The sequence below is a fragment of the Xenopus laevis genome, chromosome 4L, assembly GCF_017654675.1.
Source record: "Xenopus laevis strain J_2021 chromosome 4L, Xenopus_laevis_v10.1, whole genome shotgun sequence".
In the NCBI taxonomy this organism is placed as follows: domain Eukaryota; kingdom Metazoa; phylum Chordata; class Amphibia; order Anura; family Pipidae; genus Xenopus; species Xenopus laevis.
In genome coordinates, this window is record NC_054377.1 from 29,676,477 (window position 1) to 29,702,613 (window position 26,137).

A 26,137-nucleotide genomic window follows, 5' to 3' on the forward strand; every position below is an offset into this window, starting at 1 on the left:
CCTTGATTGAGAGGACAGCTCAGTTCAGGAGGGTATGTATTCCTGCCATTCCTATCCTACAGAAAAATGTAATTTTTGCATTGCGACTTTCTCTGGCTTTACTTATTCCTCGCAACCCTGCAACTGTCTGCCATTAGAGTCTTTGTATCTATGCGAGAGTTTTACTAGATTATTATAATATCTTTGCGCCGACAGAAAAGACCTTCTAAGCAGAACTGTAGCACATAAGCAAAAACGGCGCTGCTAACGAACCGGCAGTTTCCATAGCAACCTTCTCATTGTCCGCTCTCCTGCGTCAGAAGCGCTACATTGTGGCTTGCAGAGTTGCAGACTCATGCACATTAACACGAGCAATTTTTGTACGTTAAAATATCAATTTCCCCATAGTTTGTGTCGGGTCCCGCGCTTTTCTATCTTTCTTGGCACCGTAGTCATTATCTATCGCTCACACTTGTATTTCCCATCCACACCCCTTCCCAAACCTAGTGACTCGCCAAAACTGCACTTTACACAATACCAGTTTTTATTGAACGCGGGAAACCTCGCTGACTCTACAGAGCGTTGTACTAACTGCCCAGCGCGCGAGTGTCATTGACAGGAAAGCCACGCCCACACGGCGCCAATGCGTGGAAGTGATAGCGTCAGTCATACAGCACGAAACGTGGGTCTTGGTCCACAACTACAGTTTCAGTTGCGCATAATGCGGGGTTTGTGGCGTTACATAGAGTCTGCTTTCTCCCTAAAGTCTAACAAATCCATTTTGTGAGAGAATTGTTCCAGTGCCCAAAGAGGAACCAGTTTCGAAGCTCCAGCGGGAACACAAGTGGTCTTACGAGTGAATGATAAATATTAGTTCATAGGGGGATTTGTCCAGCTCACGTGGCCCCTATTGCGATATTGAAATGACCCAGTAAAAGAGCATAACGCTAGTAAATAACGCAGCAGATGGGGACGATAAACATCCCTGTTGAGCATCCTAATTAAAATCGTATTGCAGGAACCGCATTCTGAATGGTAATGACGCATTAGCTGAACAAAACGACACAACCCACTTGCTAACAAATTGAGATTAGTCGCAACAATGGTGAATTGAAAGGGAAGAACCACCTGCTGGGGGGGAGGGCGGTTCCAAAATTGCAAAGGTGGGGGGTCCTGGAACAGTGAAAGAGGGAGTCTCTTAAAATACATATGAAAGTCGATATTTAGTACATATTTAGAGACGTTTTCTAAATCAGAGATAGCCAACGTGTAACACCCCCCTGCACTAACTTCTCAGCATCCGTAATTAGTGCATTAATTCCTTATCTTTCCATTTTACAGTAAAAAGGAGCTTGGGGAAGTTTGGGGAGGGGGGTGGCACTGCAGGCGCGTGACTGACTTGTTTACTTGGCGGGTTCTCCCACATAAATCACTTCTAAATAAAATTCAGCTATCCATACAGGCTGGACAGTACTACTTATAGACATGGGGGTCCTCTCAGCGTTAAAGGCCGCTATTGATTGGGCAGGGACAAAGTCAACAACGTGGGCACATAAAGACGTGTTTCGCGTCTGTTGTAAAAAATAAATAAAAAAAACCTCTAAAATAAAGGCGGATTAAACTCATATCTAGCCCCTTTACAACTAATACACGCCTTCGTTCACAACCCAATCGCCGTCCATTTGGGGCCTGCGCCTTCGCTTTTCTGGAACTTGTAGTTCTGCGTGCTTAGTAGCTACATCGCGATTCGGGGTTCGCTTACATGATCAGAACTACAAATCCCAGAAATCCTCGCGAATGAAGCGCAGCGTACTGTGTTAACGTATGAGTAATGGAACCGGCGGCCTGTGGGTGGGTCGAGGGATGAAGGACACATACTGACAACAGCACATTACACGTGTACACGTGCTGAAAGGCATGGTGCGCTGAGAAGCTAAAGGATTTACACAGAGGTAGGTGGGAGCGCATAGATCTCTTCTGTCGTGGTCTAAATTCATATTTCTTCATACGTAGGATCACATTGTGTTTATTTTCAGATGTACCCTCTCCTGCTGCTTCTCTTTGTACTTTTATTATTTTATGAACAAATAATGAGCTTTGGAATCTTGCATTGCTGCTTAGCAACCAACTGTTTTCTCATTCTCCCTTGTCATTGTCTTCTTGTATGGTGGCCTTCCAAACTCATTTGTGTGGCCTTTACACTTGGCCAGCTAAGTTATCCAAACTGGCCTCAGGGATGTCCCTAAGCTTCCTCCTGGGCACCCACGAAAATCTCTATGGGCTCCTCAGTTTTTATAAGCATTAACTATTTTTTCCAATCAGGTTCCCCAGAAATTTGTTTAGAAGAGCTTATTAACCTTATCTTCTATTCTATGAAGACATTTAATTTTATTAAAGGGTGACAAGGAGACCTAAACAGCTTTGTGACCCATTTTATTAGATTTTGATCCACTCCAAACCCGTTTTTTTTTTATTTGGAACAGTGAGAAAATATGTAATATATATGTTATTGTAAGCCTTTTCAATGTACATTTGCTTAAATGCTATTGCAAGCTGTTTTTGTATATCCCTTTCTATTGTCTGGTTCTGATTCGTGAAACAGGATCCCATTTTTTTTTCTCCAGGTCTGTTAATCTGCCGGTTTGTGCTATATTGTTTCAAGAGTCAGAACCAATAGCGCAGGGCATATAAACAAAATCAGGCAGGTACCAATCCGATTCACAAATACCTTGTATTTCAGAGTTGCATGGAATTGCATTTTTCTCATTATTCAAAAAAATAATATACATTACCATGTGTCTGATTATCATTTATCTTTGTTTGAGTTGGATCAGCAGCAAGTTGCCTTCACCAGACCCCACTGGGAAGCTTACCATCTTATTTCTAGAAGCAGCCAATCACATTTTTCCATTTAACTGGCATTTAAAAGAGCAAATTGTTGGATGTGACTTTGTCTGGCCCAGTCAGTTACTTTTGTTCCTAGTGTAGATTTTACTATATATGCAAAGACAATATCGGCCATATAGCTTTTTGCCAAACCCGTTTTTTTAAAAAAAAAAAAATTTATTAGGGATCCAGGGTTCCATGTATGTATATTTTTATTTGTATAGCGCTCCTTGAGGGCAAAGCACTGTACAGCAAAACAATAAATTAGTAGTAACAAACAAGGGGTCACTGAAATAAAAAGTAACAATAAGTGCATTATTAGAAATACAATTCACTTAAACATAAAATATAATTACAATACAGATTAAGTGCTCAGTGTCAAGGAAACAAAAGGCTAGAGGACTCTTACAGTCTTAAGTGGGAGGGTAACATACAGACACAATTCAGAGGGGTATTAAGGTGCTGCAGCTTACAGTTTGTTTGTGTTAAGCCTTGCTATAAATTACTAAAATGAGCAGGACTTTTTTCCCCAGCTTACTCCGTTTTTTGTGTTTTTCTTATCTTTGAATAAGCAAATTAGGAATGAAATTCAGTTAGGTATTATACCATATCTTTTGTGAAGGATTTTGTTTTCGACAGTATCATGGAATTTGTGCATACTACAGCTGCGGTATTGCCCTTGTTCTGTTATCCAAAAATCCCTATATACTAGTATCCAGTGCATGAAATCCAGCATTCTTAAAGGGGTTGTTCACCATTAAATAACTTTTAGTATGATGTCGAGTATGATAGTCTGAAACAAATTGCACTTGGTTTAATTTTTTTTATTATTTGTGATTTTTGAGTTACATATTTTTTTATTCAGCAGCTCTCCAGATTGCATTTTCAGCAGTCTGGTTGCTAGGGTCCAAATTGCCCTAGCAACCATGCGTTGACTTGAATTAGTGACTGGAATATGAATAGGAGCTTTCTTAAATAGAAAGATGAGTAATAAAAAGTAGCAATAAAAGTAGCTTTACGAGGTGTCTCCCATTAGATAGTGGGAAAAGGTCAGAAGAAGGCAAATAATTCAAAAACTATAAAAAAAGAAAGAAAAAAAAAGATGGCTAACTGAAAAGTTGTTTACAGTTAGCCATTCTATAACATGCTAAAAGTTAACTTACAGGTGAACCATCCCTTTAAGGGTCCAATTTATTCAGTTTGAACACTATATTCAGATTTAAAAATAAGGGTATTGGGCTGTCAATAGTTTGAGCTGCCCTACAAGGGGTATTGGCTACCAGGACCGCCATCAGAAATCGCAGGGCCCCATACAACAAAATTTCCTGGGGCCCCTGGGCTGTGCCCACCGCAAGCCCCACTTACAGGTACAGGCCCCCCCCCCGCCACATTATAAGAAAATTGGTGGCCAGGGCCTCTTAAACGTTCCATGCCTTCCCGAAGTCAGCAGCTCTCAGAAAGATGGGGGGCCCGCGCAATCAAGTAAGTGTGGCGTGGCCGGGGCCCCCCCTTACCCTCGGGGCCCCCTACAACTCTTCCCCCCCTGTCCCCCCCTGATGGCTGCCCTGTTGGCTACACAAGGGACATGTCTACATGGAATAGATTGCTCCCCCCCCCCCAATTTTGATTTGTTACTAATTAATCTTGATTAATCTCAATTTAAAGTGAGGCATGGTGATACAGTTGGGTCCTGGGTGTAATTTCAGGACTCTCTCTGTGTCGTTGGTATTCTCTCTTCTTGTTTGTGTGGCTTTCCCATGATAAGATTTCCTCCTTCAGTCCAGTACATTTACCTGTCTTCTGATGCAAATGACACAGGTGTGTTTGCGCGAGAGACTAAGGGGCCGATTCACTAACTTCGAGTGAAGGATTCGAAGTAAAAAAAACTTCGAATTTCGAAGGTTTTTTTTGGGCTACCTCGACTACGACTTTGAATCGAAGGATTCGAAGTAAAAATTGTTCGACTATTCGACCATTCGATAGTCGAAGTACTGTCTCTTTAAAAAAAACTTCGACCCCCTAGTTCGCAATCTAAAAGCTACCAAAGTCAATGTTAGCCTATGGGAAAGGTCCCCATAGGCTTGGCTAACTTTTTTTGATCGAAGGATATTCCTTCGATCGTTGGATTTAAATCCTTTGAATCGTTCGATTCGAAGGATTTTATCGTTCGATCGAAGGAATTATCCTTCGATAGCGCGATCGAACTATCTGTGCTAAATCCTTCGACTTCGAAGTCGAAGGATTTTAATTCCTAGTCGAATATCGAGGGTTAATTTACCCTCGATATTCGACCCTTAGTGAATCAGCCCCTAGGTGTTTAATCTTCCCTGGGGTCGGGATCCATTGTCAGTGATCTAGAGTTTAGTGTGAAGTGCTGCATTAGATGCCGTGCACAACTTGCATATATATAGATATACACACGTTAATAACATCATCAGCTTGTAACACAGACATATCATTTAGCCTTTGACTCAGACTCCACTAACCCATAAAATCTAATCTTACGCCACATAGGAAATGTGCGAACTTTACATTGACTCACCGATTCCAGCCTGAACATGTGCCATCCGGAACGGGCACTGCTGATTTCTGTGGAGTTTACAGATCGCAATATAGTTCTTTGAACACTGAGACACTGTCAAAAGTCAAATATGTTGATAGCAAATTATAAGGGGGGAGCATTTTAAAGGCCAACTAAAGGGTACAGCTAAACGTCATTTTGCATTAACTAATGTCCCAAGGCTGTTCTATTAGTCAGAATATAATCATCTCTATCAAAATTAAATCTCTCTCTCTCTCTCTCTCTCTCTCTCTCTCTCTCTCTCTCTCTCTCTCTCTCTCTCTCTCTCTCTCGGGATCCTGTCATCGGAAAACGTGTTTTTTTAAAAAAACGCATCAGTTAATAGTGATATTACATCAGACTTCTGCACTGAAATCCATTTCTCAAAAGAGCAAAAAGATTTTTTATATTTAATTTTGAAATCTGACATGGGGCTTTCTGGCAGGCTGCTGTTTTTCCTTTTTAATGTAACTGAATGTGTCTCAGTGAGACATGGGTTTTTACTATTGAGTGTTGTTCTTAGATCTACCAGGCAGCTGTTATCTTGTGTTAGGGAGCTGCTATCTGGTTACCTTCCCATTGTTCTTTTGTTTGGCTGCTGGGGGGAAAGGGGAGGGGGTGATATCACTCCAACTTGCAGTAAAGAGTGATTGAAGTTTATCAGAGCACAAGTCACATGACTTGGGGCAGTTGGGAAATTGACAATATGTATAGCCCCATGTCAGATTTCAAAATTGAATATAAAAAAAAATCTGTTTGCTCTTTTGAGATATGGATTTCAGTGCTGAATTCTGCTGGAGCAGCACTATTAACTGATTCATTTTGGAAAATGTTTTTTTCCACATGACAGTATCCCTTTAACATCTGGAATCTATCTTGCTCCTCTTGGACTTCACTTTTTCTTGTATCATTAGGTTTGTATGATTGTATGGGTGTGTGAGAGAAGATAAGACATGGAAGGTTAAGGGTAGGGGCACACGGCGCGATTTCGCCGCGATTCTGCGCTAAGCGAGTTGTCGCTGCGTTTTTTAAGCCGAAATAGCTTTGCTAACTTTGGCGCTGGCGTCAATGCAAATCGCGGCGAAATCGCTGCGCTAATTCACACGCGGCGATTCGTTTTCTATTGTCGTCCGAAGTTGCCTCGCTGGGCGTTTCCGGGCGACAGTAGAAAAAGAATCGCCGCGTGTGAATTAGCGCAGCGATTTCGCCGCGATTTGCATTGACGCCAGCGCCAAAGTTAGCAAAGCTATTTCGGCTTAAAAAACGCAGCGACAACTCGCCCAGCGCAGAATCGCGGCGAAATCGCGCCGTGTGCCCCTAGCCTAAAGAATTAAAGCTTCAAGGGAGATACAGAGAGATTGTTTGTGTTACAGGGTTGCTCCATCTCTGGCCTTGTTGTTTGGGGGAGTTTACATTTGTGTAAAAAACTTCTGCACATCTGGGCTCATGCTGCAGCTCTATGATTGGATGTTAAGCATAGGTCAAATTTTGGAAGTGGTCTTTGCAAGTCTGTATATTGCGTGCTTGATTTAAAATCTGAGAATTCAAGAAAATTGCTACCCCGTTCACCCATTATTAGTTTTCATGTAGACTTTTAAATATATTGACATATAAAAGTGTTTTTCATCATTCCAAAAACAATCAAGGGTATTAATAATTCACTAGTATTTATAGAGTAAATGTATCTTGCCAGAAGCAGCCCTGCGGTTGTGGGTAGTAGTTTTTATATCCCATAGTAGCCAAAGGGCCATTAATAAACCATGAGTTGTATTCTCAATAGACTTACCCTTTTATATTGTGCATTGTAAGTCTGAAAAGATTTTGCATTTCATTTACAAATGTTTCCTCACGAGAAAACTTCGGGCGACTTCGGAAAAGGAATCGCCGCGTGTGATTAGCGGTTTTTCATTTTAGCCGGCGCAGATTGAGGGAAGGCGTTTGGGGAGATTGGTCGACGCAAAAACGAGGCAATTAGTCGCCAGGCGACCAAATCTCCCCAAAACGCCCAGTGTGGCCTGACCTTAGGGGGTTTTAAAAAACAGTGTTTGAGTCACAAAGCTCAAAATAATTTTGTACCTGTGGGAAAAAGATTAAGAAACACTGTTTAAAGCAATGGCACCTGTGCTATGTAATTGTCTGTACTTAATAATGGCCCCTTGTGCCCCAGCCCCGAGAGCCTGTGTTCATGTTTGCAGACAGTGATTTATATACTCAAACAACCAACACATTCTTTGTATTCCCATTGTATGGTAATTAACACGTTCAATGGAATTAAAATGCAGATAAAGCAAACTACACAAACAGATCCAGTTAATGCTGTCCTTCACCCACATATATACTAGTTAATCCTCTCTGATTTGTATATGTATTGCTGTATATCATCTGTTGATAATCCATTTAATTTAAATATAGACAAACCTGACAGATCTAATTATGTGAATGTCCTGCACTTCTCTTCTTCCTCGATCTTCACATTCTCTAGAAAGTGGAAGCAGTTTAAAATAATGATGTATTTATTGTTGCTTCTCTCATTTTAATTTTTTGCTTTAAATATATAACTAGACGTGATGATACTTGTGCGGTACACAGCATATTTATCAGTGCGTGAAAGCAAATTCTACTGATTTTAAACTTAAAGGAATGGTTCCATTTTAAGTTAACTTTTAGTATGTTATAAAATAGACAATTCTGAGCAACTTTTCAATTGTTCATTATTTATTTTGAATAGTTTTTTTAATTATTTGCCTTCTTTTTCTCACTCTTTTCAGCTTTCAAACGGGGGTTGCTGACCCCATCTAAATAACAAATGCTCTGTAAAGCTGCAAGTTTATTGTTACTGCTACTTTTAATTATTCATCTTTCTTTTCAAGTCCTCCCCCATTCATATTCCAGTATTTTATTCCAATTGATGCAGGGTTGCTAGGGTAACTTGGACCCTAGCAACCAGATTGCAAAAACTGTAAACTGGAGAGCTGCTAAATAACTAAAAAACCACAAATAGAAAATAAAAACCAGTTGCAAATTGTCTCAGAATATTACTCTTTACATCATACTTGAAGTTAACTCAAATATTTGTTCACTATGATATTACAGTGCACTATGGGTCTGCAGTCTGTTGCATGTATCCATGATGGAAGACTACAAGGAGAGAGTGCAGATGTGATGAATGAGGCACTGACAACAGCTGTCTCTTATGGCTCGAACTGCTGCCCTTTTAATAGAGAATCATGGGAAGTGTAGTCTTTCTGCATGTGATACTGATGAAAGGTAACACATATTTGCAACATTATGACTGTTGTGAATGCAGCAACGAGGGCTGTCATCTATGTCTGTCCGTGCTGTTGTCTATAAATGTCGGTGCTGAAAGACTAACCTTGGAGCACAGTATTCTGAGCGATCCAATGGCAGCTGCTCATGATGATAATATTAGAAGCGGGGGCATAACTATATTTGAAGCAGAGCCGGCCTGGGGGCCCAAAAGCTATAAGGGACGGATCTGTAAATGTTAGGTGGGCACAAAAATGAACTCTAGTTACCTGCTGCCTAGAGAGAATCGGAAGTGTTAAAACAGTGGCATGTTTGTACGACATTGAGCTTTGGCTGGTGTTAACAGAGTTCAGCTGTTACAGTATATTGATTTGTATATAATATAGTGTAATACACCCTGCTAACATTTATAAGGATATTCCGAGTCTAACACCTTGCATAAAAGCTCTGGTGCTGTTGTCATTAATTTTCCAATATCTATTAATTGTAGTGCATTATCCAGTGTACATTTTATATGGTCGTGGAACTCCTTCATGATTTCTAATAGCCTTATATTTTACAATGGGGGGCATTATTAAAAATATGAGCCATGTTGATGTTTGATTTGTTGCCTTTTATGCCTTTATTGTATATTTGAATTCCATATATTGATTAAACTCTATATATTTTTCTGATTGACAGTTAGTTTTAGTTAGTTAGTGAGTGAGTGCCGGGGACAGGAGGCCACATAGGGGGAGTGGTAGTGGGGGAGGGGAGTCGCTGGTAGGGGGAGGTCATGGAGAGAGGTGATAGAAGGCCAAGTGAGAACTCTAGTGAGAATTTGAGGAGGGAATGTGATCGGGAGGCTTTTTAAAAAGAGACAGGCACAAAGGTAAGAGTGATCATTGGGATGAGAGCAATTGCTGCTAAAAAGGAGGCAGGGACAGTGCAGTGAGAAATAAAAGGGACGAGTGAATCCAGTTTGGAAAGGGGATTAAAAGAAAATGGGGAGGAGCTCAGATAGGTTCGACACATTACTCTACGTGAGAAGCTTTTGTAAGTATCCACGTGACAGTCTTTCCTCATCTCCTGACAGTCTCCGCAGTCTTTTACAAGTGAACGAAGGTCACCAGAAGGAAACCAGCAGGATGTCTCTAAAAGATGAAGTCCAGGACAAGTAAGTGAAGGACCATAACAAGCTGTCCCCTGTGATCTCCTCTGTGTTATTGCCTCTTCCCCCTTCTTCCTTCCGCTCATTCTGTGATTCCAGTCTCCTGTTTCCCTACAGGACGCATGGCCCTGTCGGCATCAGGCAGAACCTGTTGTGTATGTGTGAGTGTGTGTGTGTTTGGGGGATGGGAAGTAATTAATTTGCTGCTGAATGAGTTGCTGTACATCTGTTTCTTCTCCGACTCCTCATTATGGATCTGACAGGCTCACATTTCCCTTTCTGTTTGGGGCACACTTGGATATTTTCTGTATGTCATCATGCAGTGGTAGAGACAGGCTAATATTTACCCATCCTTTAAAAATGTTTCTTTCCTAATGCAAATGCTGTTAATGTTTTGTGGGCCAGATACAGTAAGAACTCACGTGTGTATTTCCTCTCCTAATATATTGATAGACTAATGGGTCCTTTTTTATGCTGCTATTGGGCTGATCTTTGTTCTTTAGCTCAACTCCATTATTTAATTTTGCTTTATGTAGAGACAGACTAAGTTCTGCTGGTTATTTCTGTTTCCATCATCTGAAGACACATTCATTACATTTGGATGTGGTATTTAAACACAGTAAAATACAAAGTTCCTCCGTACACCACTTATTTGATTTTCAAGGGTGCATACACTTCCTGGCTGCTTCCAGACCAAATAGTATCCAATGACTTTGTATGGACTGACTTCTGTGTTTAAATGACTTTCTATGGAAGGAGCACACCTGTGGCCAGTGCCTTTCAATTCATCAATATTATTTCCGGAGGAAGGTGGTATCACCCGAAAGCTTGTGCTGTATTTTATGCTGCAATAAATGGATTGAAAGGCATTGGCCACAGGTGTGCTCCTTCCATACAAAGTCATTTAAAAACAGTAGTCAGTCATAATCCATATTTAAATATTTTATTTTTAAAATTTGGGCGGATGGGTGTAACTAAGGAAAGCCACTTTTCATAAATCTACATAGGAAAATCCCCCTGCCAGTGGCTGCAAGACAATAGATGTCTGTATAAAGCAAGTGTCATCTGACAGGTGCAGGCATTAACACCTGAAAGACAATAGATGTCTGGTAGAAAGCAACTAACGCCTGATACTGGGGATGTCGGGGATTTTAAAGCATGTGACTAATAGGGCTTGTTTATGAACGCTGGGCAAGTTTGCACCTGGGCTGTAATCCATAGCAACCAATCAAAAGATTGCTTTTATTGGTCTACCTTAAGTTGGCTGTTTTGCTGTGGCTTACTACCAGGAACAAATGTGCCATTACCCTAATGTTGTTTTGTGTCTATAACTTCCAAAGTGTTATCTGCAGCATTTTATAATGTTTATAAATAAACATTTAATTATACAATGAAAGTATAAAGGTGACTAACTTTGTCAAGTTATAAGCACCCATTTTTTCCCACAAATGAAATCAAGCACATAAGCAACTTCCATCTATGAAAAGTTAAAGCGTTACTAACACGTTCCTATAAAAATCATAAGAACGTGTATCAAGTAGTTGCTGCACCCGCAATAGTTCCCCTCAAAGCCGCCCCCCTGCGAACCACCATTGACCCGACCCTCCGACACAGCTAAAAGATCTTCTGTGCAGTTTCAGTGACGCTGGGCTGGGGGTGGTGCGATCCTTCCATAGGATAGTTACGAACTAAAACTGGACTTCAGCTTATGGAAGGAAGCAAGACGGAAGATCAGTTAGCTGTGTCAAAGGGTCGGCTGCGCAAAGGTTCGCAGGGCTGGGGGCGGCTTTCAGGGGAACTATTACGGGTAGGGATTCACCGAATCCAGGATTCGGTTCCGCCGAATCCTTCTACCCGGCCGAACCGAATCCTAATTTGAATATGCCATTTCTGGGTGGGGAGGGAAATCACATGACTTTTCGTCACAAAACAAGCAAGTACATTTTTTCCCCTTCCCACCCCTAATTTGCATATGCAAATTAGGGTTCGGTATTCGGCCGAATCTTTCACAAAGGATTCGGGGTTCGGCCGGATCCAAAATAGTGGATTTGGTGCATCCCTAATTGCGGGTGAAGCAACTACTGGATACTGACACATTCTTATGATCTTTATAGGAACGTGTCAGTATCGATTTAATGTCTGGATCTTATTTTTGCCTATGGTTAAAGGGAAGAGACCTGCCTTAGGTCTGTGCCATAAGCTAATTTAGCCCCTCCACTTGCATCAGCATTCTCACCCATAGCCATTTGCCCGGGGGGCAGGCACATGAGAAGGCTGATGCAAGTAGAGAATCGGCCCTTTATGGCATTAGTCTAAGGATTTTTTCAACTAGGTACCTGGTAGGTTCTGGGAAAGCCCCATTGCTAAAAATGCTCTTGATTGCCTGGTAACGCTCACCACTAAACATTGTGTAAAAGTCTGCCTTCGGCAGAGCTGGGTACCAGCCAAGCATGCTTAGTATCCTGTGTGGTGCCCTTCTGTCACCACCAGTGATTATTTGTTGTTTTTATTTTACTTAAGCGGTAGGTTTTATTATGGTAGCATTGCTATTGCCTATTTGTATTTTCAGTCCAGGCTTATAGATGCTAGTATTGTACTTTGCTGCATGCTGGCAGGCTTTCAGCTGTCTTATAGCTGGAAGTTCCTGTTTGACTGCCATGAATAAGAATTGTACCCTTTTGCTTACCAGCTTTGCATAACCATTCTGTTTTTGTGTTACAGGTACCGCTTGGTCGCTGTTATAGTCTTCATCCTTGGCCTCGGCACTCTTTTGCCCTGGAATTTCTTCATAACAGCCATTCCTGTGAGTTTTTTTTTAGATATGCCTTACTTTTTATGGATCCAAAATATCCCCCGGCACCAGTATAAAAATCTAGGAAATATAAATTACTCACGGAGATTCTTTTAGAAAGCATTTGTTTACAAAGCAGTTAACCTATTAGTTATTTCCCCTGTTTGTAGGCGAGTAGCCTTAAGATAAAGTTGACCACCTCCTTTATATATTTAAATGAACAGTAACATCAAAAAATTAAAGTGTTTTAAAGTAATTCAAATATAATGCAGTGTTGCCCTGCATTGGTAAAACTGCTGTGTTTGCTTCAGAAACACTACTATTGTTTATATAAATAAGCTGCTGTGTAGCAACGTGGGGCAGCCATTCAAAGGAGAAAAGGCTCAAATTACATAGCAGACAGCAGATAAGCTCTGTAGAACATAATAATATTATATGTTATCCACTATTTAACCTGTGCCATATAGCCTTTTTTCAATTTCCACTATTGCTACACAGCAGCTTGTTTATATGAACTGTATTCGTGTTTCTGAAGCAAACAGATCAGTTTTACAGGTGCAAGGCAACATAACATGATATTTTCATTACTTTAAGACACTTTTAATTTTTTTGGTGTTACTGTTCCTGTAAGCGGTAATTAAAAACTGTAGTTTGAACTAGCCACATCAGTGCTGGGGGCTAGCAAGGGAGGGGAACCCACTAGAATCAGAATAATTTAGTAGAACCTTTATATGTGTGTGTGAGATTTCTACACTACTAAAGTTCCCCTACCCAAGAAATTACATTGAGCAGTGGCCACTTAATAGGAAAATACTGGGTATCAATTCCTCTACATGCAGTGGATCGCTTACCTTGGATATAAATGGGAAGCACCAAGTTGTCCTAATCCTGCTGTAGTTGTTTGATCAATGGCAGGTAGCAGACACAATTCATAGCATCTAAAACATGGGTTCAACTGTACTGATGTTTAATTTGGCAGATGTTTTCTGTCACACAGTATCTGATCTGTTGCTAAATTGTTACTTCATTCTGAGCACCCTTCTGATTGTTTTAATTTTTGTGTGTATCACAGTATTTTCAGTCACGTCTAACAACAGAGAAGGCCTTGGATCGAATCTCAGAACTGGACTATTCAAATACCTCCTTAGCAAATAACACTTCTGACAAGGCACTACATTCAGGGGATGACTTTCAATTTAATAACTGGATGACCCTTCTGGCACAGCTTCCTTTACTTCTTTGCACATTCCTCAATTCCTTCCTTTACCAATGGTAAATATTTACCCTGCTCATCATAATGTTTACTCATCCCTTCTGTCTTTATCTCTGTTTCCCTCCTTCATCTCATCATAATGTTTACTCATCCCTTCTGTCATTATCTCTGTTTCCCTCCTTCATCTTATATTGTGTATATGAATTTATTGTGGCCCCACCTTTACTGAATATGCCTAAAGTAGGGATGCACCGAATCCAGGATTCGGTTCGGGACTCGGCCAGGATTCTGCCTTTTTCAGCAGGATTCAGATTCGTCTGAATCGTTCTGCCCGGCCAAACCGAATCCAAATCCTAATGCGACAGGGAGCGAAGTAAAAAAAATTAGGGACAAAACAAGGAAGTAAAAATGTTTTCCTGTTCTCACCCCTAATTTGCATATACAAATTAGGTTTGGAATTAGGCCGAATCTTTCGTGAAGGATTCGGGGGTTCTGCTGAATTCAAAATAATGGATTCGGTGCATCCCTAGCCTAAAGCTGTCTATACGTACAGATATCAGCCAGTTAACAATCAAGGAAGCCTGTCGGAGGGCCCCATACACTTAATACACAAAAACGTAATCTGTCAGCATCTTATATCTGGTCATGTATGGGGACCTTTCACATTCGAAGGTAACACGCATGCACCCAGCATTGGTTGGATATTCCTGATTCGCACTGGTGCTCCGTCACAGGCAACCACAGAGTTAACTTCAATATATTAAGGTAGCAAATCAAGGAAAAACAGCAAAAAGCAGAATAACTGCTATTCAATCTTTATTGTGCCTTTCACACTTGTATGTATGGGGACCTTTATTGTGACTAGGCCCAATTTTATTAGCTACTATATTTCTGTTGTCCTTTTATATATTTTTTTTTTTTTAACTATTATCAGTTATCTTATATTACAAGTTCATTAAATCAGGTCTTAAACGATTTTACTATGGTTAAGTTGGCTAATTCAATAGTGAGTTTAGGCTGTCCTAGTTCTGAACATGTATAAGGTCATTATTTGGCCCAAAACTGCGCTGGCCCACGCCGTCGCACAGTAACCTGAACAGTTAGACGGCAGAAAAAATTGCTGCATCACCACAATTTAAACACTTGACATGCCTGCGTCCTGGTATTATTAGTGTCACCATCTTTATGGTTCAGGGGGTCATGGGGTAATGTAATATAAGATCAACATTTTGCCCATATAAGGTATCCAATAATATTTGTGTTTTTTTTGTTTGTTTTTTGTATATTCTTTATTTTTCAAACAAAGGCATTGTCATACATAAATACTGGACATAGCGAAAAGGGATAACATTCAAAATGCACATGGTAAATTATTGTTGTCCATAAGTAATACAGTTACATTTTATCAACACATACATTCCTCAGTTCTATTTGGTCCAGTGCGGTGTTAAACCATTAAGATTTGTGTTTTTAAATAACAGGCCAGTAAATGCTACGTATTGAGTTTTTGCTATGGTAATTATAGAAAACTTTAGACTGGTTATTACATTACCCTAAAACTCTTGACTCCTTGACTACTACTCGATCTGTCTATCCTATAAATATGGCCATAGAAGTTACAATTACGGTCTTTCCAGGAAAGGTCGTTCATTTCAATACACACGTGTAGAGTTGATTCGTCAGATATACAGGTAGAGACAACAGAATTTCTACCTGTATCTGATGATTCAGCAATAACATTGGCTGATGTTCGGGTGCCTTCAATGGCAGCACGATCAACGAACCGACCAATATATAAATCTTCTGCCGACATTGGTCGGCTCGTCTCCTACCATACACACAATGAATATTCTACGAAAATTAGTTTTGTACAATATTATTTAGTCTATATAAGTCAGGTTAGAAGACACTGAACAGATAACATGTTATCTGCCTGCCTCTGTAGGTAGTCTATAGGGTGGACTTCGATCTATTCACACTTGTTTCCTATGAGATGGAATGCATAAAAATCCACAGCATGTCAAGTGCAATTGAAAATGCTTCTAAAATTCAGGCAGTGTATAAGGTGTGCATTGAAATAGTAATTACTAACCTACCTGTGTCTCACTTGTTCTTTGTTTTAGTGTTCCAGAGAAAGTGAGAATTGCTGGCAGCATGGTAGCTATTCTCTTTCTTTTCACTATTACTGCTGTCCTGGTTAAAGTGGAGATGTCCCCACAGACTTTCTTCGATGTCACAATGTCTACAATCTGGTTTATCAATGGTAATGGCTCTTCTTTCTCGAAGAATACAGTATTTGTGTTTTTTACATGTATTTTTTTTTTTAAAAAAATGCATTACGAGGTCTATTTAAATGTGTGCGGGAACGTAGCATTTGCCCTTTCTATTTTATTTATGGTATGTCAAAATCCCTAAGCAGTAGACGCATGACTGGATTTATGAGATTAAAAATACATTTGCTCTCTTGTATTATTTGGCAATTTTTGTCCTACCTTCATGCTGTTGTGCTCATTGAATGTCTCCTTTATTGTCCCACCACAGCTTTCTGTGCTATTTTACAAGGCAGTCTCTTTGGCCTGCTGACTCTCCTTCCTCAGACCTACAGCAGTCTTTTCCTTAGTGGACAGGGGATGGCTGGTACTTTTGCTGCACTGGCAATGTTGTTGTCCATGTCCAGTAAGTAATTTTTCAGACATTCTCAAACACAAATAATTTTCAAATGTCTTATGTCTGTTTTTGAAAGCTGATGTAAACAAAGATTTGACTTGCTAAAAGGAATGTCACATCAGGGCAGAAGAACATGAGAAGGTTTCATGAATTTTACCTGCCACACTTAACCCAAATACACTATTTTGATATGCCTTCCAATGAACCCCCCTTGAGGATCACTGTAAAGAGCAAGTACTGGTTAGGTTAGGTCATTCTTCCTTGCAAATGTGGCTGCTTTAGCCACAGTAGTACTGTTATGAAAAAAGCATATGGAAACCAATATCTTGGAGATGATGTCCTGTTTCTAGTAGCACAGTCACACTCATTTCTAGGCTCAAATAAATAGTTGGATTGGTGGCAGCATTTTTCTATAGAAGCTCATACAGTGTATTAACCTATAGCCCTAGAAAGTTGGGCCATGAAATTGGTACCAATATAGATATCCCTAGGATATCTGGTCATAGGGATGACATACAGATTAAAAAAAAAATCAGAAGCAGTGATCTTGGTGATATTTAATGTTGTGTTTGTGTACTAAATCAACCTACTGCTTCTTTTCATGGTGACAAATATATGATTATGCTGTAAAGTGACTGGGCATTTCAGTCTCTGGCTCATAATTGGGTTACACAGCGAAATATTGTTCGGTTTTCTTCCTTCTATGACTTTGTCTCTCCTGGACATCAGTATAGCTTTATATAACCAATTCTACTGGATCCCATAGCTCAGCAGCACTACTAATGAAAGCTGGGAATCCAAGTATTGGTGTCAACTAGAAACATGGTGGCATGGGAGACTCCAGGCCCCTAACAAGAAAGCTGTAGCTGGATTTGATGCCACATACAGTTGCTGAGCTTATTTTATTAATTTCATACTTTCCTTGTAAATTCTCTCTTGATTTTGTGTGATGCCTCAATTTTCTTATTCATTTTTCTCATCCAATGTACTCTTTCTTGCTTTTAAACCTTCTAAATGCAACTATCTTTGTTAATCTTCACAGGTGGGGCTGACCATCGAACCACAGCCTTGGGTTATTTCGTTACACCTTGTATTGGAACTTTCATTTCAATCATGTGCTACTTGATGTTGCCCCGTCTGGTAAGTGATGTTTTTATGTATGCAGAGTAACATGTGTTTGCCACCTATAACTGTATTTTAGAATCCTTCCTGTCCTGATTGTGTTGTCAGCACAGAAGAGTAGACATACTTTGGCCTTACCTGTAGTAGAAGTAGAAAATAACATGATTTTCTTGTAAGATCTGTGCTGCATGTGTATTTTGGAATGTATTGCTAGAAGCTTTGTTGCTCTAGATCCGATAACATGTCTCTGAAAATAGGTAAATCTTTGCATAGCCACCATTTTCCCATAACCTGTATCTCTTAATTTTTTGTATTGTATATAAAGATGCCTCAAGGCCTTTACTTTTTTTCTTTGATGTCTATAGGAATAATTAGTTCTTAAATTTCTGTTAGAAACAACACAATTGGAGGCAAATAGGTGGCTAAAAGGAACTTGCAGCCAGTCAGCCTGAGATACAGTGACAACTGAAGGCAAAGCTTTTAAAAATTTCAAACTGAATCAGGAAACTAAATATACATTGAGCTCTTAAAGGGCTGCTATAGATTTCACGTTTTTAACTGTGGATTTGTCTAATGGAAATATTAGGAAGATCATTTCCCAAACCATCAAGGTATTGCTAGCTTAAAGGGATACTGTCATTTGGAAAAAACATTTTTTTCAAAATCAATCAGTTAATAGTGCTGCTCCAGCAGAATTCTGCACTGAAATCCATTTCTCAAAAGAGCAAACAGATTTTTGTAATTCAATTTTGAAATCTGACATGGGGCTAGACATATTGACAATTTCCCAGCTGCCCCAAGTCATGTGACTTGTGCTCTGATAAACTTCAATCACTTTTTAGTGCTGTACAGCAAGTTGGAGTGATATCACCCCCTGCCTTTCCCCCCCAGCAGCCAAACAAAAGAACAATGGGAAGGTAACCAGATAGCAGTTCCCTAACACAAGATAACAGCTGCCTGGTAGATCTAAGAACAACACTCAATAGTAAAAACCCATGTCCCACTGAGACGCATTCAGTTACATTGAGAAGGAAAAACAGCAGCCTGCCAGAAAGCATTTCTCTCTTAAAGTGCAGGCACAAGTCACATGACTGGGGGCAATCATTTCAGTGCAGAATTCTGCTGGAGTAGCACTATTAACTGATGTGTTTTGAAAAAAAACATGTTTTCTGATGACAGGATCCCTTTAAGAAGGAAAAACAGCAGCCTGCTAGAAAGCATTTCTCTCCTAAAGTGCAGGCACAAGTCACATGACCAGGGGCAGCTGGGAAATTGGCAAAATGTCTAGCCCCATGTCAGATTTCAAAATTGAATATAAAATAATCTGTTTGCTCTTTTGAGAAATGGATTTCAGTGCAGAATTCTGCTGGAGTAGCACTATTAACTGATGCGTTTTGAAAAAAACATGTTTTCCGATGACAGTATACCTGTAACTGTATGGAAAAAAAAAACCATCTGTCGGGATAGGCACAGTTCTGACAAAAAAAAACTGAAGGCTTAATGAGCCTCTAATAATTCTATTAGGCTTTGTGCTTACAGCAGTCAGGATATTTTTTTTTTTTTTTGTAAGCATGGGTGCTGTGAGGTACAGTGCTGTCACCATGCAACAAACTATGAAATAGCTGCTCTCATGTTTCACAGTGGGTCTTTATCATGGGGATGAGATCAACACAGAAGGCAGAAAAAGAAAAAAAATCATTTAAGCATTTGTATTTTGATTACGAAACCTGATCCTTTTCCATGTAGCAACCTCATGAATCTGCACAGCAAATGCACACACTTTTTCATTATTGTGTATATATGAAGTCATAAAATTTTAATAATGAGGTTAATGTCCCTAATGGGGCATGCTGACCTCCAACACCAAAAACCAGCGGCAGTCAATTGTGCTGATATCAGACCTGGCAGTGACAGGCAGATCGCCATTAATGACGGCTTGGTGCTTCTGCCACTCATCAGAAAATTTCAATTTCACTGTGGTCAACTGTAAAGCAGCAGCGTATAATGTGCTGTTAGTTTTTGAAGTCTGTTTATTAAGTAAATGCTCATTATAGGTAGTTTCTATCCACTGATCAGTCATGTAACTTCTGTGTCCCATAGAGAAGGCCTGTGTCTGTGCAGCATGGGACATGCAACATTTTGTTAGCTGCAATAACCTCAGGGTATACTAAAATGCCTTGAACCACTGGTAACTTCCATTAATTATAGTATATGGTAAGGGCCATCCCCTTTATGCATGGGAGCTTGTGTTCTGTTATTTTTACACAAACTGAAATGGATTATAAGGTTCTTCAAAATATTTTTTATTGGCAAAGTTTTCATAGGAGGAATGCTACATTCAGGTGGAGCTGCCACTCCCTAGAAATGCTTTTCGTTAGATACCTTTAGTTAAACATAACATATAAATGTGCACTGACTTGATTGGTCTAATGTGTCCTTTGCACACAACAGTATCTGCTGCAGAACCTTGAAGCAGTCATTTTTATGAGTGTGTTGTGTTCAAGATTTATGGACTGTGCACTTAAGTGTTGAAAATTAGCCAGCTCTTCATATTTAAGCAGCCTAGAAATGTCTGTAAAAAGTGTAATATCTCGGATAGAAATGATTACCCTTTGTATGTTTTTTTATTTTTAGAATAGAATGCTGCTCCTCCTTTAGGTAAAAATCACTATAATTTTATAGCTTTTTTTATGAAGGCTGATGGGCTTGCAGTTTAAAATGGTCAGATAAAGTAAATGTATGGTATACAATTTTAAACATCTATCAATAGTTCTTTCATTGGGAAATACGTATCACTAATACAGGATTATTCTTAAATGCTGTAGGTGGTTAGGAATTTTGGTTTAAAGTGTAGGAATGAAATGCCCCTGTGAGGAATGTATCACTTGAGGCATCCATACAGTGACAGTGTGTGACTTGTTAAATGGTTATGTCAATATTCAGACTGTTAACAAGGTGAATCATGTGATCCCTAGAACAAAAAATCTCTGCCCAATTCCTTTGAAAGCACTTTGGAGTAGCGTTCATTGAATTAAAATTCTTATTTGTGACAGAGATGCAGCTTTCAATATATAGTGGTTTGACTTGATTTTTTTTGGTTTTCTGTGCAGGATTTTGCCAAATTCCATTTCTCTAAATCGGGCAGCAATAGTGCAAAGAATTATGAACTGGATACAAAAGCTGAACTCCTACAGCAAGGTACAGTGAGATATTAATCCTCTATAAAATTAGCAGTGTTTAATATCAAATTCAAATCAACCCTCTATTCTACAGTATGTTGATACATTAACCTCTTCTTTCACAGAGGTAAATCTGGAGGCTGCAGAACAGAAACAGGCAATGCACAAAGTAAAGGAGGCTGAAGTACTTACAGGTGAAGGTGCACAGAAAGTATCTATGTGTGCTGTGTTACGCAAGGTAAGGACATTGCCTTTCATATCATAGCTGTGTTTGTGTTTTTATGTGTGTTAATGTAATATAAATTAAATATTTTGGGCTCTTCAGTCAGTCTGGGAGTGTTTTAAAAGGCAGTCCATACTAATTATCCTTAAGAGATTCTGGTAAGAAGTGTGCGAAAAAGGCAAATGAACCTCATTATGTTCCCCCTGCTAAATCATTTTCCATTTCACCAGTAGATAAAAAATATAGAGGCTGGTTGATTAACATAAGTGCTAAATCAGGCAAACCAATCTTGGCAATCATGTTAAGGGCTCTTACTCACGAGCGTTTTTACCTGCGCTCCCCTGCGTTCCGTTTTTCGGCGTTCAGCCGCAGGGCAGCGCAGGAATAGACGCATTTCATTATTTCAAATGGGGCTGTACTCACACAGACGCGTGTAGGCGCCGAACGCAGGAAAAATGCAGCATGTTGCGTCTCAACCTGCGTTTGGCGCCTACATGCGCCTGTGTGAGTACAGCCCCATTTGAAATAATGAAATGCGTCTATTCCTGCGCTCCCCTGCGGCTGAACGCCGAAAAACGGAACGCAGGGGAGCGCAGGTAAAAACGCTCATGAGTAAGAGCCCTAAAGCTTTCATTTTCTAAGTTGAAGTGGAGAGTTTAAAACTAATTGCTGATTGGTTGCTATGGGTGTGTTTGTGTGTGTGTGTGTATGTTAGTAAGATAGTCCCCTGCTGAGCAAGTTGTTTATCAAAAGGTAGAAAATGACAACAGGTGTGTACTCATTGATTGTAGTGCTGCTACAAGCTGCCCACATTAAGATGACACATCTTAGAACAATTCCCACTGCAGTATTTGTTTTGATCACCAGTGTTAATTGATTGATATTGATAGCTTCAGTCTACACACTGTCTCCCACAACCTTGATATACATTTGTGTATGTCTGACTTACAACCCTGTACTACTCGCCAGACTCCAAATTTCTTAATACCAAACCATCAGGCCACGCCTCATTCTGGCTTCTTATAATTTTATTATAAGCACAAAATAATCTCTGTGGGAAGAAATGTGCGGCCAGTTAACCTTGAGACAATGGCTGCCTAGGTAAAGCAAAAAGTGTAGGCTTAATCTTTAGGAAAATAAGTGATATGAAATATAAACGTAACTACAAGTACAAGTACAGGTATGGGACCTGTTATCCAGAATGCTCGGGACCTGGGGTTTTCCAGATAACGGATCTTTCCGTAATTTGGGTCTTCATGCCTTAAGTCTACTAGAAATTAATTTAAACATTAAATAAACCCAATAGGCTGGTTTTGCTTCCAATAAAGATTAATTATATCTTATTTGGGAACAAGTACAAGCTACTGTTTTATTATTACAGAGAAAAAGGAAATCTTTTTTAAAAATTTGGATTATTTGGATAAAATGGAGTCTATGGGAGACAGCCATTCGGTAATTCGCAGCTTTCTGGATATCGGGTTTCCGGATAACGGATCCTATACCTGTATTTGCATTAGGCAACCCCATTAGGATACCATATATTATTAAATTATTATATTTTCTTTATTACATGAATGCAGCATTATAAATGACTTGTTTTCATCCTACAGATCTGGATAATGGCTGTTACAATAGTTCTGACATTTGGAGTCACCCTGTCAGTGTTTCCTGCAATCACAGCAGCTGTGCAAAGTGGCACTACTGATGAGAATTGGGGTATGTGTCTGCTTTTGTTTATTCTCCTTTCCTCTGCCAGTCTTATCTATCTTATTTTATTTCCTTTCTCACTTCTTATATGTCCACTATACCTTCAATGTGTTTTTTTTCCTTCATATAAATGTTTTAATTGCAGATTTTTTACTCTTTAATATCTATTTCAGAATTAGCCCTTGTGTTGAAAATGCATACCATGATTTTAAAATATAAAAAAAAAAGTTTGTTCGTTAGTATACCCTTTACCTAAGTAAAATTCAAGAAGAGACTGTTGGAGATTTTAGCCCTTTATTTTCCCCATGTCACCCTGCATTCTTACATTGTATCAATGGGTTCTGCCATGTAATTTTTTTTCATTTGCTTTCTAGGTAGATTCTTTAATCCTGTATGCTGCTTTTTAATATTTAATGTCATGGATTGGGCTGGACGTAGTCTTACATCTTATACATTGTGGGTAAGTACTGTGTTCGATATCTTATGCAGTCTTGTTATTTTCCTAAAAGTACACAACTCATTGCTTATAGCTTGGATTTACTTTATTAAAAGCAGACACTGATTATAACATGCATATTTATGTTTATTAGTATGATTAAATATGCATGTGACCTAATTGGGCTGTTGATTAAGTGTGCATGGGCAGAACTGAATTTCCTCTGAATCACAAATTTAAGTGCATTTGTTTATTGTATTTCCTTATTATTTGTTTCCATAGCCTGGTCCTGACTGCAAATTCCTGCCTCTAATAGTCGCCGTCCGATTTATCTTCGTACCTGCATTCATGTTATGTAATATATCTGGTAAAAGCTACCTCCCTATAGTCTTTGGTAACGACGCCTGGTTTGTCATCTTCATGATCTTCTTCTCTTTCACCAATGGATATTTTGTGTCTCTTTCGATGTGCCTGGCTCCCAAGTAAGTGACATGTTGTATATGGGATGGTTATAATTCAGACAAGTGGTTTTTAGGGTTTTGTTTCAGGCCCCTTGCTAGTTTGTGTCATAGGGGGAGCATTTCCCATGTAACCTGAGAGCTCAAAAGCCATAGCCCTAATTCTTTTTTTGAAAGACAGACTGGGGGCAAAAATTATCGAAACTATAAAACAAATTTATTTTTCTAAATACAAAAGAGATGCCAAAACATCTATTGGCATGATTAGAGAGTATAATAAAAGTAACATGATTAGAGAGTATAATAAAAGCATCTTGTAGAAAGTCTGGTGTTTTCCAAAGAAATCTGTGACATGCAGGATGGCTTTCTTATAGAAATGCTATGGACGTAATAGGAAATGAGGACGTGCCCTTAAGGACACCTTTAAGAAAGCAAGAAGATCGATACTAAAAAGGCAGAGACTATTATTGGAGAGTTGCTGTCCTGAATAAGAGATTGATGGATGTTGGGTCAGCAGTTCAATGTGGGCATATTTAATGTAAATCTAAATAAGGACATTTTGTGCCTGAGTAAAACCTCTGACACAGGATCCAGGGAAAATATGCTTTGTGCCTTGCCCTAAATTAATTAAGTCAATACAAAAGAGAGTTCAAACCGGTTACTAGAAGTGCAGAAAAAAATAACTGTTGCTTATGTGATACAACCCCCTCACAATGTCTCTATTCTCTTCACAGGAAAGTTCTACCACATGAGTGTGAAGCAACGGGTGCTATCATGACCTTCTTTTTGGCTTTGGGACTCTCTGTTGGAGCAGGACTGTCCTTCCTATTCAAGGCTTTATTATAACCAACAAACTAACAGCTGACCCCAGCTCCACATTATATACCTACAAGGATTAGGCTATCTCACGTCTTGTGTAAACATAATTTTTCATTCTTTTACAAGCCCCACTTCTGCCATTTTTCCTGTAGCCGCCAATACACAAGGACAGGCACTAGTTGCGCTAGCAACAAAAACACACAATCTGACATTATGGAGACTTTCCGGATTTCTGACAAATTCATATTCCTTTGGCGTTAGTAGGGGTTTTTTTTTCTTAAAAGGTTTTATTACAGCTTTTTATTTATGCTGCAAAAGTTAAACAGTGTTCTAACTTTTATTTTTTTTAATGCTAACAAACATTCAAATATAAATAGAGAAATTTACATAACAAGACTTACAGGATTTTAAAGGGAACTGATGTTCTAATTTTTTTTTTATATAGAGAAGTTTAATGTCTGCAAGTAATCTCTACCCCGACCTGCCGGAAACACGCTAGCTGCGGGCAGCGCATGGGCTTCATTTTTTTTTTTTTTAAAGTATTTTTGCAATGAAACAAAAACCTAACATTTCTCTGAGTGTTATGCAATTTAGCAATGAAGAAAATCACGCTTAGAGCTTAGGTTCTTACATGCTACGGATCAACAAATTTGCTTAGAAGTATTTCTATCACACTCCAAAAGACCTATTGGGAACTGAAACCATGTTTTTAAAACCAGAGTTTGTAGAAAAAGCAGTATGGCACTACCGATGTTCTTGCTCAAGAGGGTGGAAAGTGTATGGGATCAAATGTATTTATTTATCCACATTATATTATAACTACAATAAGTTTTGACCCAACACCTCCCAAAATCAGCAGGTTTCATATTAATATGTAAAAGAACGGGAAGAAGCCTTTATTCACAAAAAATATCTGATTAATAGTGCAGACCGCTTTTCAAGTACTGTTTCTTTAAGGAAGCATGAGATTGGTGGAAAAACTGCTTGAGATCTCCGTTTTACAAGATAGTCTTAAAGGGGTTGTTCATCTTTGAGTTAACTTTTAGTATAATGTAGAGTGATATTCTAAGACAACTTGCAATTGGTTTTCACTTTTTATTATTTGTGATTTTTGCATTATTTAGCTTTTTATTCAGCTTTTTATTCAGCTTTTTCTCCATTTTGCAATTTCAGCAATTTGGTTGCTAGGGTCCAAATTACCCTAACAACCATGCATGAATTTGCATTAGAGACTGGAATATGAATAGGAGAGGGCCTGAACAAAAAGGAATATTAAAAAAAGTAGCAATAACAATAAATTTGTAGTCTTACAAATGATTTGTTTTTTATATGGGGTCGGTGACCCACCACTTGAAAGCTGGGAAGAGTCAGAAGAATAAGGCAAATAATTCAAAAACGAAAAATGAAGACCCATTGAATAGTTGCTTAGAATTAGCCATTCTGTAACATACTAAAAGTTAACTTAAAGTCAAACCACCCCTTTAAAGCTGAATCTTTTCTAGCTGGATGTGTCTACCAGTTATATGAGAGGTAGCATTTGAATGGTTGCTCTTGATGGTTGCTTGATATTTATTGTCTTGGAAATTTTTTCTTCTTTTGAACCGTATTTTTGTAAAAAAAAAATAATAAATAGGTTTTTTGTTTTTTTTTAAGTATTTTTTATTCTATCAGACACTTCTT

At 39.1% G+C, this 26,137-nt stretch overlaps 1 protein-coding gene across 4 annotated transcripts; it reads left to right on the plus strand.

The window, feature by feature from the left end:
• slc29a2.L (solute carrier family 29 (equilibrative nucleoside transporter), member 2 L homeolog) lies at window positions 1–26,109 on the plus strand. 4 transcript variants are annotated; one of them, XM_018256716.2, is made up of 14 exons: window positions 1,436–1,931; window positions 8,519–8,692; window positions 9,768–9,848; window positions 12,564–12,645; window positions 13,706–13,905; window positions 15,970–16,109; window positions 16,388–16,522; window positions 17,556–17,653; window positions 20,746–20,833; window positions 20,940–21,052; window positions 22,648–22,753; window positions 23,119–23,204; window positions 23,463–23,662; window positions 24,373–26,109. In XM_018256716.2, the coding sequence occupies exons 2-14, from the start codon at window positions 8,619–8,621 to the stop codon at window positions 24,482–24,484; spliced, it is 1,515 nt and encodes a 504-aa protein (XP_018112205.1). In that variant the 5' UTR covers window positions 1,436–1,931; window positions 8,519–8,618; the 3' UTR covers window positions 24,485–26,109.
• The last annotated feature ends 28 nt before the right edge of the window (window positions 26,110–26,137 follow it).